Here is a 22,672-nt window from a genome sequence, read left to right on the forward strand (position 1 = left end):
GCGATGACAAACCGTGGACAAGATGACAGGAAAACACTGTTGAAATAGAATGTATTTCTGTCAAATAATTTGAATCTGAAATATGTCCATTCACTGGTATAATTAATTAAAGCAACATTTACTATGCATCCTGCAGCATAAAGCGTACAGCTCCACTCTACGAGGGATGCCCTCCGCCCTGCGTAACGGACTGAAGGAGGGTCACGGTACACTGAGCCGGCGGAACTCCCTGTTGGTACAGCTGAAGCCCGAGTTCTCCCAGCTCCGAGAAGTAATCGAGAGTCCTTCGGAACGCTTCTTCAGGGAATGGTTCTCTCGACCCGCCGACCAGCAGGGCCTGCTCATACCCATGCTCCTCCCCTCGCACATCACCCTGTGGAGGCTCTACTTCTTGCGTTGGGTGCCCGAGGCCTGCATTCACAGAGGGGGTCCCGTCACAGCCTACCGCAAGCTGTCCCAGCTGGCCGACGAGATCGAAGCGCTGCAGAGTCAGCTGCGGCAGTACAAAGGGCCCACGCCGGCCAACACCCCAATCTCCAGCCCCAACAACGGGACCCCTTCAGACCACAGTAGGATGTATTTCAGGGCCAGTTCCCCTCATGATCCCTCTACGGGCACGGAGTGTCTCAGCTCCTCCTTTCCTTTCTCCCCAGTAGGTAACCTGTCCCGCCGAGGTTTGCACGGCACTCCCATTAGCAAGTTACTGAGTGGAGCGAAGATATGGCTGTCTACAGAGACGTTGGCCAATGAGACGCTATGAGATATGGCTGTCTACAGAGACGTTGGCCAATGAGACGCTATGATGAGGATCGCATTGCTTCGGGGCAGCGATTTTCAACCTGTTGCTGGTGGGCTGCGAGGATATTGCTACTGTAAGTGGGTCCCCCAAATAATTGGCCAAAAACTAGATTGAATTGATGATATAAAAACTGTATTTTGTGGTATTTTTCTTTGAAACCATGGAAAAGGAGTTACAGATAATAGGAACTTAAAGTATACTATGTTTTTGATCCAAGCCGGGAACATTCATTGATTTAAGTCGGCCCTCTTTCAGAGAAAGTTGAGAAACACTTAGGGCTTGCTTTATTATGTACAGTGCCATTCACCACTTTCTATAATAACAAATTAAAAATATAATGCAATGTCTTATTTTCATTTGGAGATGAATGGAATTTTACTTTTTATTTGTTTTTGATATTGAAAAAAATATATATACGATATTTTAAATTAGATTTGCATATAAAACCGACATAGCTGATGGGAGTTTTCTATTTGGGATGCTATATTTTCATTTATACAAAGAGCATTGATGGAGGCTACAAACTAGTGTGCATCACTAGAGCTGCAGTCTTTTCTAAATCATTGAAAAAAGAAAGACTCGCTCTGATAACAGTTCAGTCTACATCATGATTAACACATCGCTCAAAGACTTGAGCCTGGCTTGATTGAATGTGATGGCGTATTGTTTTTTCTTTTTTTGCACAAGATTATTGCTATCTGTTCAAAATACACATCTCTTCAGGGTTTGCCAGGGCCTCACTCTGTAGGTAGCAAAGGTCTGATATCAGGGTCTTTTTATTTTAATCTGTTTTTGAAGTAGACATGAGGGCATACCCTATATTTTTGGTAACAAAATGCAGATGACACTTTGAAGAGAGAAAAGCAAACCAAGCTATAACGAGTTAAATCTGTGGTAGATATTGTCTATTTTTGTCTGACATAGTTTAGTTAAATGTTTATAATAAGACCTTCTGGTAAGGTACTGCAGAGAATCTATATTAAATGAATTAATACGTGATGAACGCAAAGGGACAGAATGGAGGACATGATCGCCATGGTAACCTTGGACACAATTACCATAGAGTTGAAACTGTCTTCAGTATCGTAACCTTTCCCCTTCTACGTCCCGTCCCCCACCCCCACACCCAGTATGACACAAAATCTAAATGGCCGCTATGTGAGTATGGTCAACTGCTGCAAAATCTGGACCATTGGATGACAGACGTGATACCTGACTCAACATTGCAAAGACACAATCAGCCATTTTTGATGGACTCTACACTTGTTATTCAGACACTGCAAGTGGTCATAAGACGTGTATTTTACACGGCGAGGAAGCATTTTAAGTTAAATTGGTGCAGAATCAACTCCAACATCTGCTCTTGTACATTTTGATGTAATACAGCTCTTAATTAAGGTGTGGGTTAGTGGTGAGGTTTTTTAATGTGATTTGGGCAAATTAGTTTACCGGTATGCTTTATTTCTATCCATTGACTGATAGAATGGTACTTTTATCCTTTCAATTAACCACTTATGCCCTATATACTAAACAACTAAAGAACGTACACGCTCACTACACATCGCCTCTTGATGTGTTGTGAGCCTGTAGATTTGCTGTTTTCATTATAATATTGAAATGTTCGATTTTGTTTTTGCATGAAATCTTGAAATGACATGCCCAAAATAGGGAGGCCTGGTTGGAAATGGTTAATTGGTATTCTAAAAGGAATTATTTATATACTTACTGTATGTTTACCACTAATTCACAATGTTGCACCCTGTTGTAATTGTATGACGACTGTGCTGCTTGTGTACCACAGTTTGATATTGATGAGCAACAGATGTACGTATTTATTCAGTTCTGTGAATGTGTTCGAGCGGAGAAAGCATCATAATCCTTCTGTGCCTTTCTGGGAAATGGTCTTTACTGTGTTTTACATCCTGTAATTTAATATTCCTTTGCTATCAATAATATGCTAGTACATTTCAAAGTCGTGTCACTGAAGCTCATTTCCCTGAACAGAGGTGATGCTGGCTTATATACAGTAATTATTGGACTTCCCCAGTGAAATGAAGATGCAGCCAGACATGTCCTATTGATTACTGGGGAAAACAGGCCTTAAAGGGAAATTGCCCTAGAAACCACATTTAATTCCCATTTCTAGTATCATAATCAACTACACTCCACTTCCAGTGAGTTACATTATAATGTCATTGTAGTCCTGTAAGCCTGGTAGGCAAATCAGTGTTTTTGCAAGGCAAAGCGGGAGTAGGCTACCACGGCTGTCCTTCTCCACATCGACTGACTTTCTGCACAACTCTGACTTTTGTAATTATTATCACTTGTTGAGATGGGATTTTTTTTTCAGAGAAGTAGATGAGAGATTGGTTTGATGATGTCACTTGAAGAGAGTTTTAAGTCAATATTTGTGTGCACAAGCAGTTGCTGTATTTCCCAAAGATGGGACCCATGGTGGCTCAAACACTTGAGGTGCACTTCAGATATGTCCCAAAGATGGGACCCATGGTGGCTCAAACGCTTGAGGTGCACTTCAGATATGTCCCAAAGATGGGACCCATGGTGGCTCATGTTTAAGCTCCACTTAAAAATATTACATGATTAAAAATAGGGCTCATAACGTTTGCTTTATGTCATCCCCTCTCGTTCATAATTATAGGTCTCCATGTATGTCTGTATGCTATCTAATAAAGCGGAAAATCCCCCAAAATATAAAAATGCCCTTGATGCTTGCAATACATTTAAGTATATTGTTTGATGGACTTGGATGTGTTATGTTCAGTGTGCAAGGTTAATGAAAAATAAATTTTAGCTCTTATCAAGTCTGTTATAGACATTTACATCATGAGAAACTGAGAATGTAATTAAAGCTGGTTTTAAAGGGTAGCACACCAAAAATATCATGCAATAGCTCAGCTCTCACTGAAATGTGACTTGTGACTCAGCAGCCTATAATGCAACACATAATACACACATTTGACATAACACAAAGAAAAATGATGCAAGATGCTATAGCCTAATGGGAAGCAGGAAGATTCAATATATCAAACTTTAATTACTTTGCACTTTTAATTGTATCTGTATAAGCATATAGCGTATATACTTTACCACCTCCCATTTTATGGCAAATTAATAGTGGTTTTACAATATAAATTGGGGTACCTGAACTGATAGGCTACAACTTTTTATTTTTGTATTTAGACAGACAGAAATTTGGTAAGAAAATATACGGTCCTCCAGCTCCCTCTGCTGTTGATTTGAAAAACCATTCATTTGTAGAGCAATAAGAAACTTAAGAACCTATATTTTACACACACACACACACACACACACACACACACACACACACACACGGTCATAATAAATAAAATGTATGTGCATGAAACATAAAGGAAACGAAAGTGTAGTGCTTTTGGGTCGTCCACTCACAGTTAACAGTTTTTTGTAATGAGTTCTACTTCTGCTTGAAATGTACTGTAATTCTGCAAACTGTTATAAATACATCAATCAATCGATCGATCAATCAATCAATCAAAACGGATTGTCGAGTCAGTGAGTGACGTCATCGGCAAGCGCCCCCTCTACGTAGGCTATTGGTTTAGCTGGCCTCCATAATGAAATGGGCTCGACTGACTCCTCATTCCTGATGATATGAGATTTCATCCATTTTCCTCAGCATTTATCATCACTCTGTCTCACACAGAATATTCACAATGCCGTTCGGAGGTACGTCCATGCACCTGCAGACACCTGACCACAGCGTGTCATTTTACACCAACAATAATGTCAGCCGATGAGGATACATGGGTAGGAGTGTCTGTTCAGCTAGCTAGTTAGCTAGCCACCTAGCTAGTAAAAGTTAGCTATGTTAGCTAACGTCGTAAAGCATAGTTGCTAGCTGCCTACAGTAGGTGTGATCAGTTGCACACATCGGTGTCAACTCAACACAATCCCTGCGTTTTATAGCTAGCTTCATATTCTGCAAAGTGACATGCTGTAATTGTGTTGTGGTAACTTTGAACGCTATAACGCTAACCCTCCCCGGTTAGCCAGCCACGGAAACGTTAGCCTGATTGCATTTGCAAAACATTTGCTTGTGTGACAGTATAGAAACTGACTATATAATACAACCCAACACACGTTTATGTTTTAATGTTTCTGCCTGGATCATATTTTCATTTTCATTTTGTGGTGGTGTTGCACGATGTGTTGTGTTACTCGTTCTGATCCTATTTCCGTGCTGGCAACAGAATGAACTCAACTGGTACAAATGCTGACTCTGAGATCAAGCTGGATTGATGTGTAATGGATGCATTTGAATCGTTAAAATAGACCACCGGGGAAAATAATTGTGATAAGCTGAAATTGGTCCATTTATTGTGAAGCATCCTCACAGATCTTGGGGCAAAAGGCATAACCAAAGTGCCAGGTTCTTAGTACTTTTCTTTGTGTTTAGCTCTCTAAAAATGTATATATGTGGCCCCCATGAGTCTCTCCTAGATCAGTTTGGATAAGCGCAGAACACATATCCATGGTGAGCAAATAGCTTGCTGTGTCTCTCAGGTTTGAAATCTGTGTACAACATGCTTGATGCGGTTAACCATCTGTCAACCCTAAATGCATAATATAATCTGTCAAACCTAAATGCCTAATTTACAACAGCCAATGATGTCAATGTCTTATGTAGATAAGTATGTAGATAGTCTTTCCCTGGACCCTGATATAGCTAAACTCGTGCTAATAAAAACCTTCCGCTGTTCCAGGTGAACTCGTGGACGGGGTCAGCCAAATGATTTCAGAGCCGGTTCCCGTACTGACTGCCTGGCTTGCACGTTTCACCTCCTGTGCAGTTCAGTAAAAAGCTACTCGCTCGCTCAGAAGATTTGCAATGAAGCAAGCGCAGGAGCGCAACCAGGAGTGCCTGCCTCCTAAGAAGAGGGACCTCAGCACCAGCAGTGCGGGCGGAGGAGGAGGGGGATCGGGAGGAGGAGGAGGAGGAGGTGGTGGAGGAGGTAGTGGTGCAGTAGGTGGTGGTGGTGGCGGTGGCGGCGGAGATGACCTGACCTCCGCTCTGAGCTCCGGGCCCGTCAGTGACACTCAGGGAGGAGGAGGCACGATAGGAGAATGGCTGCGAGCTCAGCCCGGGTTTCACTACGGGGTGGAAAGCGCTGATGGCATACCGGCCGTGCCCGTGGACCAGTACAGCATGCTCTACAAGGTGGCTCTCCCCTCCGTCAGCTATTCCCCCACCAGCCTCCACCCCGTGCTGAGCCACATTTCCCAAGGGTACACTGTACACTCGCCTCTCCTTCAGCATCCAGGTCTCCCTTATCAACCCCTGGGCTATGCCCAGATCCCTCACTCCTCCCTGCAGTTTGTCAGCTCCCCGTACGGCGCGGTACCGTACGCGGTACCGCCGGGGTTTGTCCCCAGCTCGTTGATCTCCCATTCGGGCAGCATCCCTCAGACACACCACCTCGTTCCCTACCCGTCCGTCATCCAGGAGGGCGTCGTGTCCCCTCCCCCCCACCAGGTATCCGCTCACACCTTCGCCAAAGTCGCGGCGGCGTCTGGGGTGTCGTCCGGGCTCCCGTTGATGATGTCGTCGGAGCAGGCCGCCCAGCAGCACCTCGGTGCGGTGGGGGTTCTGCCCGCCTCGGAGCTCAGTGCCCGGGGGATGCCCGTCTTCTACCACCCTCAAGGCGCCCCCAGGGCCGCCCCCTCGTCTGCTCACAGAGACTCTCTCCACAACGCCCATCATCAGGAGAACGACATGGAGATGAACGGCGGCGACAAGGACTCTGTCCTAGACTCTGTCTACTCTGCCAGGAATGCACGGCTGCTGCAGGCAGTGTCTGGCTCTCTGGTGCTGGAACACACCCAGGACAGGAGCTGCAAGAGTCGCAGGATGGACGGCAGGGGCTCCCCGGGCCAACGCAGCACCCCCGACAGCGATCTGGAGGTAAGACTCTAGAGATGGTCCTACTGAAATTCAATGTGGTGGCTGGTGGGCAGCCACACGATCATGACGAGCCACCACAGTATGATTTTTTTGTAGGTGGCCGCGAATAGGCCAAAAAAAAGGCAAATAACCACAAATAGTCCGGGAGCTAGACCCAGCCCTCATAACAAATTTTGCTACCTTTTTTTCCACTATTATTTCCTGTTGGCATATACCTTGGGCCATCTCAAAATGAAGGGACCACTCCCAACTCGGGGCCGTTTGGTTTCAGGGGCCCAAAAAACCCTTTTTTGGTATATGTCTCTGGCGAAATTGTGTAAAGGCAAATAAAAATTCACTAGAATTACATAAATACACATGGAAGTGTGAAATTTGGCATGGAGTATCCTGACACATAGGGGTAAGTATCAGAATAGGATTTTGGGGCTATCTACCATTGTATTCTTAAATATGACCTACATCATCCTCAGAAACACAAAAATATACACTGTCCGTTTAACAAATAACAACAAAGATTGTTATTTTCCAGCACATTAGGGTGAATATAACTGCCTCACTTGTATATAGAAAACTTCCCATATCCTTAAGCTTCAATTTAAGCCCAAGATGACCTCTCTATCATGAAGATTACTCTTTCTGTGGCCAAAATGCTGCACTATACCTCAAATCGGAGACATTTTCATTATCAGTCACTATAGCCTTCCAGAGTCCTAGAATGTAACAATAGGTTCACATGTTCTGCAACTACTGCTGTCTGAAGTTAGAAACATGAATACTACAGCAGGAACACAAATGCCTTTTATTATATTTATATTTATTTATTATATTATATGCACATAATAGCTTGTTTCAGTACATAGCCTATCAATAGTCACCCAAATCAATGTGCACCCAAATGTTAATAGAAAATAGAAAAAAATTAAATAGAAATGTTGAATGGGAGAAGAGGTAGAAACCTGATTGTGTCCACCTTGATGCATTAATATAATTCAACCATCATCACTCCATGTCACCCTCAATAAATATATGTGAAACCACAAGCCGACTATGGTCCTGCATGGTTCTCTAATAGGCACACTGGTGTAAGGGTGATATAGCCTACAACCAGCAAACCCCTTCGTACAGTATACAATTATTTCATGGTCCTTCGAGCACGGATTACCCTGCCATCAGTATGTACTGAAACAAGCTATTATGTGCATATAATATAATAAATAAATATAAATATAATAAAAGGAATTTGTGTTCCTGCTGTAGTATTCATGTTTCTAACTTCAGACAGCAGTAGTTGCAGAACATGTGAACCTATTGTTACATTCTAGGACTCTGGAAGGCTATAGTGACTGATAATGAAAATGTCTCCGATTTGAGGTATAGTGCAGCATTTTGGCCCCAGAAAGAGTAATCTTCAAGATAGAGAGTTCATATTGGGCTTAAATTGAAGCTTAAGGATATGGGAAGTTTTCTATATACAAGTGAGGCAGTTATATTCACCCTAATGTGCTGGAAAATAACCGTCTTTGTTATTTGTTAAACGGACAGTGTATATTTTTGTGTTTCTGAGGATGATGTAGGTCATATTTAAGAATACAATGGTAGATAGCCCCAAAATCCTATTCTGATACTTACCCCTATGTGTCAGGATACTCCATGCCAAATTTCACACTTCCATGTGTATTTATGTAATTTTAGTGAATTTTTATTTGCCTTTACACAATTTCGCCAGAGACATATACCAAAAAAGGGGTTTTTGGGCCCCTGAAACCAAACGGCCCCGAGTTGGGAGTGGTCCCTTCATTTTGAGATGGCCCAAGGTATATGCTAACAGGAAATAATAGTGAAAAAAAGGTAGCAAAAATTGTTATGAGGGCTGGTTCTAGCTCCCGGACTAAAAAGACCGCAAACAAATCACAACATTTTGAAAGTTAAAGCCCCCCGTCCACACTATCAGCTTCGGGCCATGGGAAACACTGAAAATCTAATATACATTAACTATGCATGCATTACTTATCATTATTTTACTTGACTCTTAAATGTCCTATTTTATACTACTTTGTATACTTCGTCTACAAGCTCATTGTGCTTGTAGAGGTAATAATTTAGCTATTAACCCCCAAAAGTCAATGTTACAAAAACATGATTTAACTTATAATAGCATGCTGTAAATATGGAAGCTATGTTGAAAGTTGTTGTGTCCTTTTTGGTGTTGGAATAGAACATAATATTTTCCATGTATTATATTGTCTTAAACGCAGCTATAGGTTTGGCTTAGTGCTGTGGCGGTGTTCCTGTTCCTTCCTGTCCATTCTTGTATTGAATGTGTTTTGGGCCGGTAGATCATTAGGCCTCAGATCAGTTAGCCTAGAGCAACATTATTTTGAATGTGTTTTGGGCCGGTAGATCATTAGGCCTCAGATCAGTTAGCCAGTTAGTTAGAGCAACATCATTTTTTGACACGTTTAACCCACTGTCGCCTTCCTCTTTAGTGGAGGTTAACGCAAGATGGTTACTTCTCTTTAACGCCACCACCACTAATGCGTACCATTTGTATGCAAGGAAATCGTGTTTTAAGCAGAGTGCCGCGCTACGAGCTTGTAGGGCTGCTATTTTTGAAAAATCGTGGAAATGTGTCACAAATCTTTGAATATATATTCTTTCAGAGCGAATGTTTTTAACTCAAATCTTTGCTTCTGGGGGATCCCTGGAACACCATATTTTCAGATGGGGTCGGCGGCCAAATCCAGATATGTTCGGGGGCACCGCTGACATAGAAACAAAGGGTTTTGCAGAAAACTGTCATGATTTAGAAGACATTTGTAGAATCGTCCTCAGGTCTAAATAGGTTAAGTGGCTGACTGAAAGTGATGCATCATCAGTCATAGTTTGTATAACAGTGGTAGCCACTAGCCAACCACCCTGAAGGTGACATGATGTGGACGCATCAGAACAAAGCTCTGATGCATGTGGACGCATCAGAACAAAGCTCTGATGCATGTGGACGCATCAGAACTTGTTGATTCTTCGACAAATCTGGATTCTATTTTGGAGCGTCAACGCTCTGTACGGACCAGAAACAAATGGAAAATGAAGCCAAATGTTACGTCTGTGCTTTGGTGCGTACCGTCGTACCCTACCCTCTATTAATTTGGCTCTGTGCGTTCACTGCGTTGCGATTAAAAGTCTAATATATGTCCAATGACACACAAACCAGTAAAGTGCTATTGGACTGTTCTTACTGCTGTGCCCGGCTGTAAGGAGCAATGAGGGACATTTGATGTCAGCAGGTATGGAGGCTCAATGCCAAACACCAAGCCTCATTTTGAATGAGGAATTGCATTGCTTTATCATAGCGTAATATTCACATTCACAACAACAGTTTGGAAAAAATATATATTGGGATTAATTCTGATCACTTTCTTTTCTTTTCTTTTTATCTCCACCTCTAGGTCCAGCAGGTAGTGGGCCGTCTGGCCTCCCCGGGCCACGGTGGGAGCCGTAAAGAGGTGTCCTTTGCTCCCCTGAATCTGTCTCAGGGTTCCCACAGAGGCAGAGACGTCCACGGAGACACAGCAGGGATGATCGCTTGCCGGACAGCCTATACGACACAACCCGTGTGCTACGGTGACCCCAGGGTGACCTCGTTGCATCAGCACGCGGCAGGGCAGCCACAGGGCCATGCGGTCATGCTGTCCAACGGTCAGCCGGTCCTGATTCCCCTGGAGTATCATCCCTCTCATCCCTCTCAGCATCATCAGCCTCCACAGCAGCACTACGTGGCGCAGGCCAATGACGCCATCATGACCGCCGCCATCGCTAACTTCAAGACCTCTGATCCCCCCGCCAGAGTGTGCCTCCCCGACAGGGCTGTGGTAGAGCTGACTACGGCTCAGCAGCAGCAGCTACACCCTCCACAGCCCGCTGTCCCAGCAACAGCAGGTCCCACTCAGGCCTCGGCTCTGCCCGTCACCCCCCCTACGCCCGCCTCCGCCTCCGCTGCCTGCAACCCGTCACACTTCATGAAGGGGGCCATCATCCAACTAGCTACTGGGGAGCTGAAGCGTGTCGAGGATCTGCAGACTCAGGACTTTGTGCGGAGCGCCGAGGTGAGCGGAGGGCTGAAGATCGACTCCAGCATGGTGGTCGACATCCGCTCCAGCCAACAGAGACCGGGCCTCGTCGCTCTGCACTTCACCGTGGGCGAGCAGCAGAGCAAGGTGACCATCGACGTGCCTCCGGAGCACCCTTTTTTTGTATTTGGCCAAGGCTGGTCATCCTGCAGCCCGGAGCGCACGGCCCAGCTCTATGGCTTGACCTGCCATCACCTCCAGGTGGGAGACGTGTGCGTGTCCATCACCTTACAGCAGCAGGCCCAGGCCCAGCAGCAGAAACAACCACAGCAGCATCATTCCCAACCACAGCAGCCCAACCCGGCCAGGACTTCTTCTACTAAAGCCAACTCTACGGCTGGGCTCGGCGGCCACCAGCCCATGGGCCCCCCGGCCCCTCAGCAGCCGCGGCCTCAGCCCCATTTCAGGTTAGAACGCGTTCACCGAGAGCGGGAAAGGGAGAGGGACAGGGGAGACAAGGAGGAGGCCATGCAGTTAGGAGGAGGAGGCGCCGGGCACACCGAGCTGCCCACCAGACCAAATAGAACCTCAGCGGAGCACCCGAGGAGCCAGAGCAGTTACTATTTGCACACCGAGGGCTCTGTGTGTCCGGGGGCGGGGCCGGGAGCGGCGCAGTCTGCACTGGGTGCTTCTCAGAGGCGCTGGTCGGCCCCTGGCATCCAAAGATATACCATGAAGGGAGACGAGGGGCCGCGGGGCCCTCAGATGGGCACGTCTGGCGGCCCCCCTCGGCCATCCTTCATCTCCCAGGAGGTCAAGTTGTCCATCGAGGGACGCTCCAACGCTGGGAAGTAGCATCAACGTTAGGTAGTGACTGCACAAGCGACTGCCAAAAGGAAGAATGGGGACAACACACAGGAAAGAAGAGAGAGAATGTAGCCTCAGAATGTTTGAGATTTTGCACACCTAAACAAGAGAAAGATCACCTTCACCGGAGCTTTCTCTGTGAGTTGCTCAAGTTCGGTTTGGTTGTTGTTCAGTCTATGAAGTCACCCTCTGGCTCAGTGGTCAGGATAAAGAAAAGGTCCTGTACTCTTCCAGCCCAGTCGAGAGCTGAAAGGAGATCATGTAGCTGGTGAATCGCCTACCAAAGTCCTTATAGACCGCATTTCTCATCCTCCCTAGAGCCTCCATTCCATCCTATGGTTATCATCACATTGAGGGCAAACCAAACCTTCCTCTCACTAATAGACCCTGGGCTGGACTAAGAAGAATGTGTTAGTAGCACAATGAGACTCACTCCTAATTCCCGCAGGTCCTGATGTAGTGATATTTGATAAGATCGCCCCCCTGCACCCCCCCCCCCGCTCTCTTCCCTCACATTCCTATAATTGTGTAAACCTTGAAGCATTCACTCCAAAAACAGTGGTGTTGCTCACACTCACACGTCGGCGGCATTTCTAGGACGGTTGGTCCAAAGTTCTCAGTGTATGTTGTTACGTAATGCTTCTACATTAGGACACCTCTGCTGTCAACAGAGCTACTCTCTCTCCTCTGCTTCAGGGAGAGGCCAGTCTGAAGTGAGGGGACCCTCTGAGCTGTGTGGGTTACTCCACTAGTCTTACAATCAAACATAGTGATGATCAATCAGTTTGTATAATTCAGCAATCAATTACTACTCTGGAAAAAAAATCTCTGCTTTCAAATAATACTCACCATCGTGTGTGCGTGTGTGTGTGTGCTTGTGTGTGTGTGTGTGTGTGTGTGTGTGTGTGTCATGCCTACTTGCTGTTTATTTAACAAAGAGAAAGCCAGATAACTTGCATTCCAGTATCATAGAGAATGCTCACCACTTACACTCTTTTTTTTATTATTTTAATTTCCCTTTCTTTTTTTGGGGTGTCCCCGAAAAGCCTTTTCATGGCACGAGCAATGCCCTCTCTGCTCCCTCACTATACCTCAAAGACCTCCAGGCTAGACTGGTGACTTTATTTTCTCCTTTTAATTCTTTGTTTTTAGTTTAAAATGTTATTTCAGTGTAATCAGAAAGGTGGCACTGGTTGGTTATTATACACCAAAGTCACCTGTGGGAATGAAGCTGAGAGCCATACTGTCCTACATACACACCACTGCAATGTGGATCACATCGGCCAATGGGATGGAAATCGTTTCCGGTCACATCATGGGCGGCCAGTAGGTCAAAACGGCCCATGTCTGGTCAGTGGGATCCTTTTTTAACTCGAGTCAAACTTTGCTCAGTTACCAAGTCGAAGCAATATCTCAAGCACAAGGCTGGCCTTGCATCCCCCACAGAGCTTTTGAGGGAAATCTCCTCTGTTGTGCGTGCGTGTGTGTGTATTTTGTGGGGCTTGTGTGTGTGTGTATGAGATTACTTTTTTCCATCAGATTAATCACAGATTAATAATGAATAATTATTCACCACTCGTAACTACGCCAAAATATGCCCATTTTCTTGTGGGAACGGACTCTTTCACCGTCTCTCTTGTTCTCACCCCTTTTATTCGTGCTATGTGACTTGAACCACTGCCTATGTAAATTGTGTTTTCTGGCAATAACAGACTGGTGTTTCCCCCCCTCCAGATAGGGCCACGCACAGGTTCTCTTTCCATCACGTTTGGGTCCATCAGATAACCGAGTTGGTTGTCCAGAACCGCCACAAAAGGCTCTGGCCAGGTTCTGCCCATGGCCCTAATGAGCCAATTAAATTCTGCAAACGGGTATACCATGTATTGGGTAACCCGTTGGGTCATGCATTCACTATTTGCATCGTTCCCGAGTAGGCCAATGGGCACTGTTCTAGTTAAAATCAATATCAAATTGAATTAATAACATGCCTTTATTGAATCAGTTAACTCTGTTACTTTGACAGCCCTAGTGTGTGTGTGTGTGTGTGTGTGTGTGTGTGTGTGTGTGTGTGTGTGTACACGTACGTTTGATGTACAACCTCCAATACATTTACCCTGACCTGAGACTTTACTGCTTTTAAAAGGCGATGCACTATTTTGGAATCAATTAGTATTGTTACTTCTACAGTTATACACAATCAAGGCATGCCTTTTGAGAAATCTCTCAAGAAACGACATATACATTTGAAAGGCCTCTATTGTTTCGATTCTCCATCTTACTGATAGTATTCCTGAACGTTTTCCGTTTCCTAATTAGATTTTATTCAAGCACATCTCCAAGAGAGGCTTGATTTGTGAACATCATCAGTCTACTTTTTCTCGTTTTTTAGGATCAGTATCTTGTGTCGGGTCCTTTGTTGTCCAAGGCAATATTGTATCCCAAATTATCTTAAAGATTGTCTTATATTGCACATAGAAAATGTCATTCATTGATTCACACTGACCTTGTAATGGGAATCACATGTAGTATGTAGTTTGTTTTTGTTTTTTAATGAAGGGAATATGTTTGAAGTATTCTTAAGGCTTTTTGTTGGTGAGAGAAAAAACTGACTTGCATATTTTACACTGTTTACAAATTAGCCACAATGAATGCTGCAGTTTCCTCCAGTCCCCTTTTTTTTTAGCATAGTCACTGAGAAACTTGGAAAGGATGTAATTAATTAAGATCAAGTGCAATTAGAACGATGTACAGTACGATATACAGTACAACCATTCAGACGTTGAGGCATTCCACACAGACATTCCCGTTATAAAGTTACTCAGTTCCACTTGTCTGTTTCTCCTGCATTTCTGCTTTTATATTAATCCTATCCCATTATAGACATTTAACCACTTAACCCATTTTGACCTGAGATCAGATTCTAAAAATGTCTGTTTGAAAATGACAGTTTTCTGAAAAAGCTATGTTTCTATGTCAGTTGTTCTTCGATTTTTCAAAAATAGCAGACCTACAAGCTCGTAGTGCGCCACTCGGTGGCGCGCTATGAGCTTGTAGATCTGCTATTTTTCAATAGCTAAAGCATAACCTAATGGGTTAAGCCCTATATACTTTGTTACGTAACAAATTACGGTAATAGCTGATCTATACGTTTTTAGCTTGTAGATCACCTATTTGAGCTATTTCTGGAAAAAAGTTGAAAAAAAACAAGGTTTAATGTGGTTAACTGGTCTCTAATTTCATCACCTCTGTGCTCTTGAATGTTCAATATCACTCGGATACATCCATTTTGTTCATTCTTTGCTTGTCTGAGACAGTAAGGTGTTTGTAGATTTAAAACGAACCTGTCCCTCAGCCCCGACATTGATGTGTATCTAATCTGAGTTCTGATGATGTGGTGACATCCAAGTCTATATATATATATATATATATGAATGACAGCTGTGTCAAATGTAGTTCATACGTCCACATTCCCCCAACCGTAAACGCTAATTCATGCTGTGTCGCACGGCAAGAACGGCAGACCTACAAGCTCACAACTCCCAGCGCTGTGAGCTTGTAGGTCAACTATTTTTGCCGTGCGACGTAGTATGAATCGGGCTTAATTTAACCCTTGCCTCGAGAACATTCATTTGATGTTGAACGGACGGAGCCCCTAAGATCTACAAGCTCATAGCGTGCCACCGAGGGCCGTGCTACGAGTTTGTAGGTCTGCTATTTTATGAAAAATAGTGAAAATGCGGCACAGATCTTTGAATATATATATTTTATCAGAGTGAACGTTTTTAACTCAAATCTTTGCTTCTGAGGGGTTCCTGGAACAACATATTTTCAGATGGGGGTCGGTGGCCAATTACATAATCATTGTTGGGGTCCTTGACATGAAATATTGAGCACCGCTAATATAGAAACGGGTATTTCAGAAAACTGACTGTGGACTTAGAAGAAATTTCGATGTCAGGCCTAAATGGGTTAAAGGATTTTTTATGTTTGTTGCCATTCCCATTACCGATAATACGCCTTGCCATATCAACCAATCAATTTGTATTTAAAAATGCCAAATCACGAATCGCAAGTTTATCTCATGACACTTTACATATATCACAGGTCAAGACCGTACTCTTTTAATCGTAAAGACCTCAATCCTTTTCATTTTAGTTTTGTAATAATGAGCACATTTTGAGTTATATGGTAATAGCAATATAGTTACACAAAACACCTGACAACATTTGATGTAGTCTTAGCATGTACTATGCAGTAAAAACGGAAGTATTCTGCCCTGCGCTGTTGAAGCGTACAGATTAAGGGATTGGGCAGGTTTGTGTTGTATGCAAGTAGGCTGATGCAGTCCTTTTATATATTGAGCCCTCATTGAGTACTTATGTTTTCCATTCCTTTCCCAACATGGGCATCCAAATAAGAGGTAGTAGTAGTTTGTAATATTGCTTTGTTACTATTTCCAGCAGACCTTTTATTTTAAACATTTTCTAAATACAGAATTCTGTTCAGTCACAGATCATTTCACTCTTGCCTAGACCTGTGACGTTGCCACACAGTTGGAGCCAAATCATGACTAGTTGGATCATTTGAATTTCAATGTGTATTCAACGTTATTTGGTATAATTACCAAGCCACCGAAACGCAGTATTTTAGGCTAACACCTTTTTTAATATGATTCTCATGGTGCAAGCAGTTAATATAGTTTAATATGGTTCTCATGGTGCAAGCAGTGCCACCTTTGACTTTACCTCCTATTCTCACGGCAAGACCATTCTATGCTACAGTACGACTCTTCTTCGCTCTCTAATTTGAGAAGAACGTTGCGTTTAGCAGCTTTCCATCAGCTCATAAGTCAAGATGTCTGAACTCTCTCGTTTCATTCACTTACTGAAATCCTTTGTTGTGAGTAATTGCACTAATTGCCCTCTTTTACAGTGTTTTAAAATTAACTGTTGGTAAATTGAAGAGTTCCAAAACGTAAAGCACACAAAATCATTTGGGGGAGGAAAGGCTGTGTGCATGTTTTTGTAGATGTATAGATTTCTTTCCTCTTTTTTTCTTTTTCTTTTGTATAGTTAGCTATTTTGATGCTTGTCAATAATGCCTTAAGATCTGCTTTGTACATGTTTATGGAATAATGCTTCTGATGGATTTGGGGATTACTTTGTTGTTCTGCGTAAAAACAGATTATTCCTATGAAATGACCCTCTTTGTCACTCTCCTGTTGATGCGGTGTTGGATCTGTCAAGAGTCTGTATGCCCCAGATAAATGGATTTTCTTTCTGCACGATCCTCCTTTTAGTTTCATCCCTAAAGTACACATTTTCGCTGACATATGTGTAATTCTTGACCATCTCTGTTTACAGAAACAGAAACGCATTTATTTTCCAAACGTAGAAATCTCTTGTTGCCACCTAAAGTGAATGAAAGCTCTTCAGTGCACCTTTAACACATTGATGTCAGCAGTGTTTGCAATGGGGGGGGGGGGATATTTTGCCCCGTAACCGTAACACACACAAACATGGTTTATGTTACTGATTTGAGTGGATAGCATGAGTACTGTACTGTACATGAGTACTCCTCCCCTTGAGGTGAGATGCTCTGCATGACATCTTCATGGTCTGAATTAGTTTTTCTCAAATTGGGATCTGGGTAGACCCAGGGCTCCTTGAAGAGTTCCAGTGTGTCCCCAGCTATATACATATTCAACTTGCGGTCCTCCAAATGAAAAGGTTTGAGAATTACTGGTCTAAATTCTGGCCCTCGTTCTCCTCTAGATAACGGAGTGCGATGGTTCCATGTTGGTATAATGGAGAAAATGGTGGCCCTCAGTGACTACTTCTTAATGTCTAATGTTTCTTGTGACTATGGAAACGGGCATTATAATCCCTGCATAAATGGCCAGTGATGGACAGTAACTTAGTACATTTACTTGAGTAAAAACAAAAGGAGTATTTACTTGAGTATTTGTATTTTTGGATACTTATGACTTTCACTCCACTACATTTCAAAGACAAATATTGTACTTTTGACTACTACATTTCTAAGAAGGGAAAAAGTGTGAATGACCACTTATTTAAATAATAGTGAAATAATCGATATATAAGCCAAGCACACAACACGTCACAATGCATGTGAGCTTATAGATCTGCTATTTCCACGATTATTATTTATTGAATATTTCAGCAAAATCTGATTTGTTTTGGGTCGAAGAAAATGTAATTTGTACTTTTGAATACTCAAGTATTTATTTTCCCTCGAAAGGCAAGTACTCCAGTACTCAAAGTAGTCTGCAACTGTCTTTTGACTTTTGACAAATTTGACTGAGCAACTGTGTAGTGGAGTAATATTTGACCAGGAGTATCTATACCTTGACTCAAGGACTGGGGTCGAGTACTTTGTCCATCACTGTAAAATGACTCCCGGGTTTGGTCTACTGTCGTATAGCTACGGTAAATTCAGGACGGTTTAGGTATTGCTGATGCCTATAAGGAAATCAGGGGAATGACGACGGTTTCTTTTCTTTTTTTTAAAAGTCCTGTATTTTCAGATTTGACATTGTACTTTTGGCACTAGGTGACACTGCTTTTTATGTGACGTGTAACTAGTTTAAACAAAAACAAAAAAATAAGCATCTTTTTTTTTTACGCCTAAATCTGCAAAATATATGCAATGATGTGTATGTAACATTCAATCCACAAGTATAATCCAGGTTGTATGGACTTTGTATAGTGAGTTTTAATATTGTATGGCCGTACCAATATGTATTGATTCTTTATCAGAAGCCTTAGAGTTGTCTACCCAAAGTGCTCCCTTAGAATACCCTACACCTACCTGAACTTAACAAAGCATTAATTACTATATTTTGTTGCGTTTTTATTTGTACCCTTTTTTGAATAAAATAGATTTGTACTGTATATTTGTACCTCTCTGTGAACTACTTTTAGGGCTGTTATGTTTTTGTTTGCTGTTTTAATTTTATGTACTTAAGGACACAAAGATATTGTATTTTTATTGTTACAGCTAACTTCTTGGAGATATTGCATTTATCATGTTTGTTAAGTAAACACAATATAATATATATATATATCTATATAAACTATTATCCTACTCATGTGATGTGTGTTTCTTGGGTGAGTTTGAGAAACTTTGTGTTGAGATCATGGAGTATATTTTCTACTCTGCTAAAGATGTGGAAAACAGACCTGTCTGTAGTGAGATGCCTCACTTCTATCAAATAAACATATTTCTGGTGCGCTACATTACTTCTAAATCTTCTAAAAGCTTGTGTTTTATTTTTTTACTTTTATTTTTTTAGTTGGGTCCAGGTAAGAGAGAATTTCTCTTTTGGGTCTTGAGCTAAGCAGTTTGGGAAACACTGTTCCAAATCATGATTTATACTTTGTCGTACGATGGAACATGAATAGGCATAAGCCTTCACATTTCAGGAGTTCACCATCTCAAGTCCTGCTATATTGACGATATGCACACGGCTGCCATCTTTAATCTATTAACGATATGCACATGTCTGCCATCTTGCCAGCAAGGTGCCACTGCTAACTAGGTGCAACTTCCCATAGATGTTATCCTCGTTTCTCATCATTTTGGACCATGGGCTATAGCCCATATGGTACGGCATACTATAGCACGCCGTTTTTCATCATTTTTGACGATTTGACAAAAATGACAAAATGAAAAAAAACGATGGGTTATAGCCCATGTTTTTTGAAATTTTGAAAAAAAAAAAGTTATCCTCGTTTCTCATCATTTTGGACCATGGGCTATAGCCCATATGGTACGGCATACTATAGCACGCCGTTTTTCATCATTTTGGAGGATTTGAAAAAAATAAAAAAACGATGGGTTTTATTGAGTATGTAAATATTGTCTGTCATATACTCTTGGATCAGCTGGCCCTGTCCAGCTGCTACAGATTGATCTATATATGTAGCCCAGTGGCATATATGCCTGTAGTTCTATGTAAATCCACCAGGTGGCACTGTCATTTTAGGAGTGCCATGTTCTGGGGGTCAAGGGTTACACTGAAAAACGTCTTGAATAATAATAAGAAGCAACCTGTGTTTGTGGGGTTTCTTTGAGAAGATCTTGATGATTGTAAACAAGAGGTGAAAGCTGAACTGGTAACTAAGTAACTCAACTTGGTTGAGTTTCTGTGTCTTTGTACTGTCTTGGAAAGGGGTGAAGCTTGGGGGACCAGTGTTTGCTCAGTGTGTGAATTGGCCGTTCCTCACAGTTCACACTGTTTGTGATAGAGCCACTACCGTATTTAATTTAGGTTTATTTTTTGTTACAGGCTTGGATGCCATATTTGCCAAACTGTGGCATTCTTTACACAAATAAGATACACCAACACCAACTTCTTGGGAAATAAAGAACCCCAATATATGTCTGTGTCCTGTGCCCTATTTGCCAGGTTACACATAAGGCTAGTATGGGCCATTAGATTGTTTTATTACTGGAAGTATATCAGTTACCTTATCAATCTTCGCTATACCAACATTTCATTGCATATTCCATAGGATAATGTTAATTAAAATGACTCCTATATCTCTAGACTTTCCATCTACATCCCTCTCCACAACTATTAATAGACTACCTGTGTGTGTGTGTGTGTGTGGTGCACACAGCTGTGATGATCAACAGTGGATGATCCAATCACTTATCACTCTGACCAATGGACCAATGACGGACGGACTAGTTGAACAGGTGACCGGATCCAGTGGGCGTGGCTTTGGATTTAAATAGGAGCGGCCATGTTGTTTCCCAGCATGCAGTTTGGTTTGGGAGCCACTGAGCCAGGCTGGTTCACTGACTGCATGCTTTCTGGGAGCCATGCTGTTTGTTCCAAGGTAAGGAGCGTTTGTTTGAGAAACACGGTTTTAATCCTTGAACACTGTTGTATAGACATTAGAGGATTGAACACTGTTGTATAGACATTAGAGGATTTATAGGACTGTTTATTGTGACACTAAATGGACAATGTCAGGAATATTTGTCCTTTTTCATACAAACAACACTGTCTGTGTTTGAAGGCTGCCTCAATGCTTTTCCAATGGGAGGCACATGGTTTGTCCAAACACTTGTGTTTCTTTGCCCCCCTCCATCAAACACAAATGTTTGGTCAAACCATGTGCCTCCCATTGGAAAGGCATTGAGTTGGCCATCAAACGCAGGCAGAGCACAGAACATGTTTGTGTTAATGAGGCCTTGGGCCTCTATCTCACAAAAAAACCCATTTGTCTTGTCTGTGTTTAATGGTTTAATTATTACTAAACGTACTAGCCTACATTGTTCATTTACCACTACAGCCATATTTTGGCTGATCTACAAGCTCACAATGCATTGTGATGTGACACATTGTGAGCTTTTGGATCTGTTATTTTCAAAAGGCCTGAGTAGAGGATAAAGTGAAATATCCCTCTAATATTATATGAATTTTACAATGTATGAAATCTGGATAAAGAGTGTAATGTTGTTTTTTTATGTGTCTTACAGGTTAATCATCTGACCTCGGTGTCATGTGTGACCTTGGATGGGGTCATCAGGAGATGGCTGGTATTGGTAATAGAGTGTCTACTCGGTTGAGCTGAAACTTCTAACGGTGTCAACGAACGCTCTTCCTGAGATTACGAGGCGAACGGTGACGATCGGGACGTATTGTGCCATACAACCTTCGCGGCTCTATTAATACCGGCTATCTTCAACCGAGCGACGGAAGCCCCCCCATGGTACGTACCGGGATTGCATGTGGCTGTAGTAGAAACTAGGGCTGTGTCAAATCTTATTTTAATTATTTTTGGGAGATAAACACTACTGAGGTTTTTAATGCGTCTTTAGTATTTCAAAGTGTCTATGATGTCATAATTGAAATAAGCTCTGGTTGCAAAAGGGGTGAAGTCTCCCTTTAATGGGTTGAATCGTTAAAGCTGCTATAAGCAATATGTCAAATGTAATTTAATTTTTTGGTATTCAGACAGCAATGGGTAAAACTAAAACACAATTTTGTCTCTGACACATCTAGCGGCCACAATTTGCATTCAAAGATTTTCCTAGATTTGTCATTGCTCGATTTGCCTGTCTACTTCCTGATTGGTTAGTCATTTCGACCGGGTTTTATTTTTCTTCGACCAATGACAAAGCTTCTAGGAACATCTTTGACTGCAGATTATGGCCCCTAGATGTGTCACAGAGACTAAATAATTTTTGGGAGTGTTTTACTCATTGCTGGCTGTCTGAATAAAATAAAAGTCATTATAATTGACATTATTGCTTATAGCTACTTTAATCACACTTTTGTGACTATATTAAAGTAAAATATTGGTGACGCAGCCCTGTCAGTGACTGTTATGACTTCCAAAATGTCATCCTGTAGGCCGACAACTAATGTTTCCTATTTTCCCTGTCATTTCAGAACGTGAAGCTGACAAGGCGACGTCTGTATTGAAGGTACAAACTCTATGCTGTTGCCGCTGCTGGGTGCTGTTAGCAGTGGAGGTACAGTAATGAACCTTTTGATTCCTGCTGCTTGTGTAAGTGGGCTACATGCTACCGTAGGCTATCGTAGGTTGTCATTCGCACCGTGTATCGTTTCACATTTGTGTATAATGCCACTCTACATCACATGCCACTATGGGCTATGTGATGTTTGTGTAGGCATGTGATTTATTTATCGTTTAACATAATTTACGGGTAAAGCTTTCACGTCACATCACATATGTATGTTCTGTTCTAGTGTCTGCTTTCTCTTCTTTGCTTTTAATAAAGTTATTTGTTTTGGTTGTCTCAGGAAAAAAAAGAACACTTTTATTTCTTTCTCCTTGCCTATCTATCGCCCTAGTTCTTCACTAGTGGACTGTGTACAAATGTGATGTGACGGTATGTGACTTATGTCCGGTAGCATGTAGCCTGCTTAACACTGTTTACAACCTTCTATGCTGTAGATCTGTCCACACTAACAGG

At 42.4% G+C, this 22,672-nt stretch overlaps 2 protein-coding genes across 3 annotated transcripts in view; both read left to right on the top strand.

Moving 5' to 3' along the window:
• mtmr10 (myotubularin related protein 10) overlaps positions 1-3,515 on the top strand; it is a 28,657-nt gene extending 25,142 nt beyond the window's left edge. Inside the window, exons 16-17 of one of the 2 annotated variants that reach the window (XR_013964246.1) lie at positions 137-3,271; positions 3,326-3,515. Coding sequence is in view for 1 of the 2 variants with exons in the window: in XM_080766220.1 (XP_080622346.1) it covers positions 137-760 (624 nt within the window). In the remaining variant the exon portion in view is untranslated. Of the gene's footprint in view, positions 1-136 lie in introns of both variants that reach the window. The other variant, XM_080766220.1, reaches the window with a different exon arrangement.
• Positions 3,516-4,418: 903 nt separating this feature from the next.
• atxn1l (ataxin 1-like) lies at positions 4,419-18,806 on the top strand. Its single transcript, XM_080766818.1, has 3 exons — positions 4,419-4,525; positions 5,563-6,761; positions 10,208-18,806. Exons 2-3 carry the CDS (start codon positions 5,688-5,690, stop codon positions 11,681-11,683), a joined length of 2,550 nt encoding a protein of 849 aa, XP_080622944.1. The 5' UTR covers positions 4,419-4,525; positions 5,563-5,687; the 3' UTR covers positions 11,684-18,806.
• Positions 18,807-22,672: the final 3,866 nt, after the last annotated feature.

The sequence above is a fragment of the Protomyctophum bolini genome, assembly GCF_963924005.1.
Source record: "Protomyctophum bolini genome assembly, chromosome: 1".
Lineage (NCBI taxonomy): Eukaryota > Metazoa > Chordata > Actinopteri > Myctophiformes > Myctophidae > Protomyctophum > Protomyctophum bolini.